Raw genomic sequence first — 6,000 nt, forward strand, 5'->3', positions numbered from 1 at the left:
CTGAGGTGGGCACTCTCATTCTCTTCATTTTATTTTACTTATTATTTTTTTTTAATGGATGCACTGCATATGTAAATTCCCAGGCTAGGGGTTGAATCAGAGCGGCAGCTGAGGCCTGTGCCAAAGCCATGACAACACTGGATCAAGCCACATGTGTGACCTACGCCTGGCAGCTTGCAGCAATGCGGATCCTTAACCCACTAGTGAGGCCAGGGATCAAACCCACAACCTCAGAGACAACATTGGGTCCTTAACCTGAGCCACAATGAGAACTCCTAGTCTCTCCATTTTACAGAGGAACAAACCAGGGCTCAGAGAGGTTAAGTGGTTACCCAAGGCCACTTAGTTCCTGAGCAGCAGCCAGGGCTCTGACCAGAGTCCAGGCCACACAGGTCTGCCACCAAGCTCTGCTGCTCTGGTCAAGCACAGCGGGCCTGGGCGTGATCGCCTCCGGAAGGGGCTCACTCCCTACCTGGGCTCCTGGTCTATTTCAGAACAGCGTGAAAGGTCCCTGTTCCCAGGAGTGACTCAGAACCTCTCTCTCCAGTGGGGGAGTGTGACAATGGAGCCAGCACTAGGGATAGTCTTGATTTGATTTTTAAAAGAGTGATGGTGACATGGTCACAGGAGAGGCGAGACTGCCTCTGTCCGAATGCACACTGCCAGCACCTATGTCGTTATCCAGGACGTGCTGTGAAATACTCCAGGGAGAAGGAAAAAATGTCGAGGAGCCAGAGCAAGCTGGACCAGGAAAATGCTGAGCGCTGCTGAGGCTGGCGATGAGGGTCTGGGGGTCATGAAACCATGCTCCCCCTCCCTGTAAGCACCTTCTCCTCGAACAATCTGAAGCCTGCTTGGGGGTCCTACAGGCCTTCCTTCCTCCTCAGCAGATCCTCTCGTGGTGGCCTTTCTGCCGCCCTCATCAATTTCTTGACTTTCAAAAGGGCTCCTGTTTATGCACATCCAATATATGGTGCCCCAAACTGCCACAGCAGGTCAGCCCCTGAGGGCTGCGGTGGGTACCGGGCAGAGCCCGCTCCTGCCCCTGGGGAAGGCTCCTCACCCCCAACCCCCAGTTCTGCCTGCCTGACCCCAGCACACCCCCCACGGCTCTTCCCCCCTCCCCCAAGGGCCCGCTGCTGAAGACCTGGCCTCCTAAGCACAGAAGGGCGGGGCTGCCTTTCTCCCTGGCTTTACAGCTGGGCATCCCAGACTGGGGCTCAAGAACCCCAAAGGGACGAGGCAGCGGGGACCAGGACACACACAGAGCCACAGGCAGGACACAATGCTGTATCTTCCCGAGCAGTGTTGCCAGGCAAAATTTTCTGGAATGTGGAAATGCCCTTTATCTACTGTCCAATAAGGCAGCCTCAAGTCACACTGGTGCTGGGCATTTGAAATGTGGCTGGTGACCAAGGAAGGGAATTTTTAACTTTAATTGATTTATTTCATATTTTCCTTCTTTTAAATTTGATGGCTGCACCCTCGGCATATGGAAGTTCCCAGGCCAGGGACTGAATCTGAGCCTCAGTTGCAACCTAAGCCACGGCTGTGGAACGCTGCATCCTCAACCCACTGTGCTGGGCCCGGGATCCAACCTGCACCTCTGCAACAACCTGAGCTGCCGCAGTCAAGTTCTTAACCCACTGTGCCACAGCGGGAACTCCTAATTTTAATCAGTTTAAATGTAGTTAGCCACAAGTGGCTGGTGGCTAAGGTATTGGGGCAGTGCGGCATCAGAGCACTGCTTTCGCCTAGAGACTGAAGGCAGGCGGGCTCCCTCCCAGGCCTGAAGCCACCACCACTTTGTGCCCATGTGACCTTGGGCAGTGCAGCCTGTCTCAGCACCTTCCTGTGTCACATGGAGACAAGAACCGGTCTCACTGCAAAGGGTACTGGGAGGACTGGCTCAGAGTTGGAGATGCACTAGCACAGGGCTCTGCATACAGAAGGGGCCCAGTAAATCCACCCTTCAGAGATGGGAGGCGTTGCACCCAGGGAAGCCTGGGCACAGGAGGTGGGCCTTCCCAGCCGCACTGCCTCCCTCCCTCCATATGGGCCTTTGCTGGGACACCTCCCACAGCAGGGGCTGCCTCGAGGGCTCACACGCCCACCCGCTGCTTCCTCAAGGATCCCAAACGTCCACTTGACGGCCCCTCGGGCCCATACCCACAGGCCTGGCACAGCGTCTTTAGAATTTAATTCTACTGCAGCAGCTTCCTTACTGGTCTCCCTGCTCTCCCCTCAGCCCTCCTATGGTCTGTTCTCAACGGGCCAGGCCAGTCCTTTCGATGTAAGATCATGATTCTGCGGTTCAACACCTCCCGCAGCTTCGCTGCGCATGCAGGTCCCTGCAAGGGCCCACGGGACCTGGCGCCGAGACCCCGCTGACCTCCTGCACCTCCCACTGCTCTCCCCGTGCCCAGTGACAAGGCCTCCGGACCTTCTGTCCCTCTGCCTGGATGCTGTCTCCCAAGGTCTTCACCCAGGCCTTTACGCATGTCCCTGTGGCTGCGAGGCCATCTCTGGTCACTGTGACAACGCCCTGCACCCCCTGCTCTTGTCCAGTCCCCACCGTGGTTCATTTTCTTGTACGGTCCTTACGATGGACATTCTTATGACATGTTGGTTACCTGTTTCTCACAACTGGAGTGTTTTGTTTACAGCCATGTTGACCCCCAGATCCTTGCTCAAAGGCCATATAAGTTGGTTGAATGAATAAACTACTTTCTTTCTTTCTTTTTTTGGTCTTTTTTTGTCTTTTGGGGCTGTGCTGGTGGCACATGGAGGTTCCCAGGCTAGGGGTGGAATCAGAGGTGTAGCCGCCGGCCTATGCCACAGCCACAGCAACGCGGGGTCTGACCTGCATCTGCAACCTACACCACAGCTCAGGGCAACGCCAGATCCTTAACCCAATGAGTGAGGCCAGGGATCCAACCCACGCCTTCATGGATGCTAGTCGGATTCGTCAACCACTGAGCCACAATAGGAACTCCAAGAACGAACTACTTTCTGTTCTTACTTATCAACTTGTTCAGCTCAGTGCCTGCCGTGTGCTGGGCCAGGGAAATCTCACCATAGCAGAGAAACCCCACTCTCTGGTCTACAGGGAAGCTGGCAGCCAATAAGAACCACACACGTAAACAGGCATTTCTGCAAATGGGGGGGTGTCACAAAAGAGAAGTTCCACCCCATGATAACACAGCTTGAGGACTGAACCCTGCTTGGGCTGGACGAAGAGGGCTTTTCCCAGGGTAAGAGGGCTTTTCCCAGGGGGATATTTAATATTTAAATTTGCTATTTAAGCTGATCCCTGAAAGATGGGCAGGGACTAGTCAGGGGAAAAGCCTTGCAACAGAAGGAACAGCATGTGCAAAGGCCCTGAGCTGGGAGGGAGCATCACCTACAGCGGGGGACATGGCGGGAAGGGCGGTGGGGGAGGTTCTCAGTGATGGCAGAGGATGGCAGCGCAATTCCAAGGGAAGAAGGAAGTCGGGAAGGGTTTCAGCTCACGGTGGGATCTGGGACAAAATAGCCTCTTTCTCTCGCTGCTTGGGGTCTTCTGCCGACCCTCTCTTCTGGCCTGTGCATGGGTGCAGCCCCCTTTTGCTCAGAGAGCTCAACTTCCCCGCCCCCTCCGAGTACCAAGGCCCAGGGTCCCACACTCAACTTGCTCATCACCCTCTTTCCACTGAGCCAACCCCTTCATCTGGATCTGCATGGCCATCAGTGGCCTCACTGTTCTCTGGGACCTGCTGGGACCAAGGCGGAGGGGCCATGCCACCATCCACGTTTCTAAGTCCAACAGTCTAGAGTCTAGCTTCGAAGTCTCTGATTGGGGTCTTGTAGCAAATTATTCCCTCAATTTCAGTTTCTTCTCCGTTTAATGGGGGAGGAGGTGGGGGAGGGATTATACCTGCCTTGGGTTTCAGGGGTTCAACAACATAGCATCTGCAAAAGGCCTAGCCCAAAGCTTGACACACAGTCAACTCTTGGGAAATGTCTGCTTCTTCCTTAAAATCACTGCCTTCCCTGATGGTCCCTTCTGGCCATGAATTCCTGACTGCCCAGTGGTTCCCACTACCTAAAAATGTGAACTGGATCCCACCTCTCCTCTCCTCACTTCCCTCTTCAGCTGAGCCTCTTCATTCCTTCACTCAACAAGCATTTAATCAGGCACCTGCTGTCTGCCACAGAGAAAGACAAGCAAGACAAGACAAAATGTCATGCCTACCCTTTAGAAGGTTGTAATCCAATGCACAGCAGATCTACAGAGCACAGGTAAAGGGCTTCCATGCACGGACTCTGGAATCCAATCTGTGCTCGGCTTCTGCCTCTACCACTCATGCAGCCTCCTTGAGCCTTGGTGCCCTCGTATGTACAACGAGGATAATCCTAACAGCTTCATGGGGCTGATGTGCAGATTAAATGTCAAGATGCAGGAGTTTTCCTTGTGGGGCAGTGGGTTAGGGATTTGGCATTGTCACCACAGCGGCTTAAGTTGCTGCTGTGGCCCGGGTTTGATCCCTGGCCTGGGAGCTGCCGAAAGCTGCAGGCAAGTGAAGCCAAAAAAAAAGAAAAAAGAAAAAAAAGCCAAGATGCATGCTTCTACCATTTGAAAGGCCCTTCCCCTAACCAATCCTTACTAGAGGGCTTAGCAGCTTTCTATATTGTCAGTACTTGGTAATGCCTTTTATTAAAAAGGCAAAAAAATGTAACATAATGGTAAATACTGTTTTACTTGCTTCTGCCTCCTTATTAGAGAGGGCAGAGTCGAGGGTAAATGTGTGTTGAATGAACACACAGATGAGAAGAGGTCCACTGAGGGCATTCCTCCCCAACATCCCGGTGCATCTTACCACATTCTGATTATAATTACCTGTTTGTGTGACACCCCCACTTTTGTGAGCGCTCTCCAACCCAGGGGGCTATCCCCAGGTTGTGCCCAGGCCCAAGCACCACACAGAACCCCATGCCCGCCCACGTGTCGCCTACTTCACCTCTTCTTTGAGCGGTCCTTCCACACTCGCCCAGACTTGGGCTTCCCCTTCGGGATAACAGGAACCTCCTCTTTCTTCTGCTTTTTGGACGCTGGGGCCTGGACTGAAGAACTTTCTCGCTTCTTTGGCCCGAGGACGTCTCTCCCCCTTTCCCTGGATGGAGCTGGCTTGCTTGGCTCGTTCTGATCCTGTGGGGAACCGGGTGACTGGAGTGGCAGCTCCTGCAGTGGCAGCTCCTGTAGTGGCTGCGAGGGCTCCAGATCCGGCGCTTGCTGACCGGGGTAAGGCTCTAGTGACCCTGGGCCCAACTGCAGCTGATGTTGGGGAGACTCCGGAGTCTGCTCCGCCTTACTCCCGGCCAACTCCGAATCCGCTTCTTGGTCCTGGGAGAACTTTGGTGACTCCCCATTTGGCTTTGACTGAAGTCCTGGGGTTTCAGGACTCGATTCCGGCTGCCTTTGGGAAGACTCCAGACCCGGATCTCGCTGACGCTGGGGGGACCCTGGGCCCGGCTCTGGCTGTCTCTGGGAGGACCCCAAGCCTGCCCCTTCCTGTAGACTGGGTGAAACTGGAGCTGTCTCTGACTGACGTCTGGGGGACCCCAAACCTGGTGGCTGCACATTCCGAGGAGACCCGGGCTCCCTCGCTTCTTCTGGGTGCGACTCGAGCTCCACAAGGGCCCGTCTCGCCTGCAAAACTGGGGTGGGGTTCTCGGGGGATTCAGGCTTTAGTCCTTCCAGCCGCCGACTGCGCCTGAGAGGTGTATCCATGGCACCGCCAGAGTTTCTAAATCCAAGCCCACGTGCAGCTTCTGGGACTCCCGGCGCCGTCCTATGACGTCAGGAGACGCCACGTCTGTGTAGGGCAGGAGGGGCTGTTGCTGCGGAGGCCATGTTGGTGATGGGCAGATAGGCGGGTACAGAGGAGTCCGGGGCGGGCGGGGCCTGGGTTTACTAGGCGCATGCGCAAAGCGTTTTGGCACGTTTACACGCGATTGATG

At 55.0% G+C, this 6,000-nt stretch overlaps 1 protein-coding gene across 1 annotated transcript in view; it reads right to left on the reverse strand.

The window, feature by feature from the left end:
• Nucleotides 1–5,794, reverse strand: part of CCDC86 (coiled-coil domain containing 86) — a 9,032-nt gene extending 3,238 nt beyond the window's left edge. The window contains exon 1 of the mRNA XM_003122668.5: nucleotides 5,001–5,794. Coding sequence (XP_003122716.1) covers nucleotides 5,001–5,770 — 770 coding nt within the window. The 5' untranslated portion in view covers nucleotides 5,771–5,794. The remainder of the gene's footprint in view (nucleotides 1–5,000) is intronic.
• Between the last annotated feature and the right edge of the window lie 206 nt (nucleotides 5,795–6,000).

This window comes from Sus scrofa, chromosome 2 (genome assembly GCF_054392235.1).
Source record: "Sus scrofa isolate SSC_HxYL_T2T_F1_AM1 chromosome 2, Sscrofa_HxYL_maternal_Yorkshire_Landrace_v2.0, whole genome shotgun sequence".
Lineage (NCBI taxonomy): Eukaryota > Metazoa > Chordata > Mammalia > Artiodactyla > Suidae > Sus > Sus scrofa.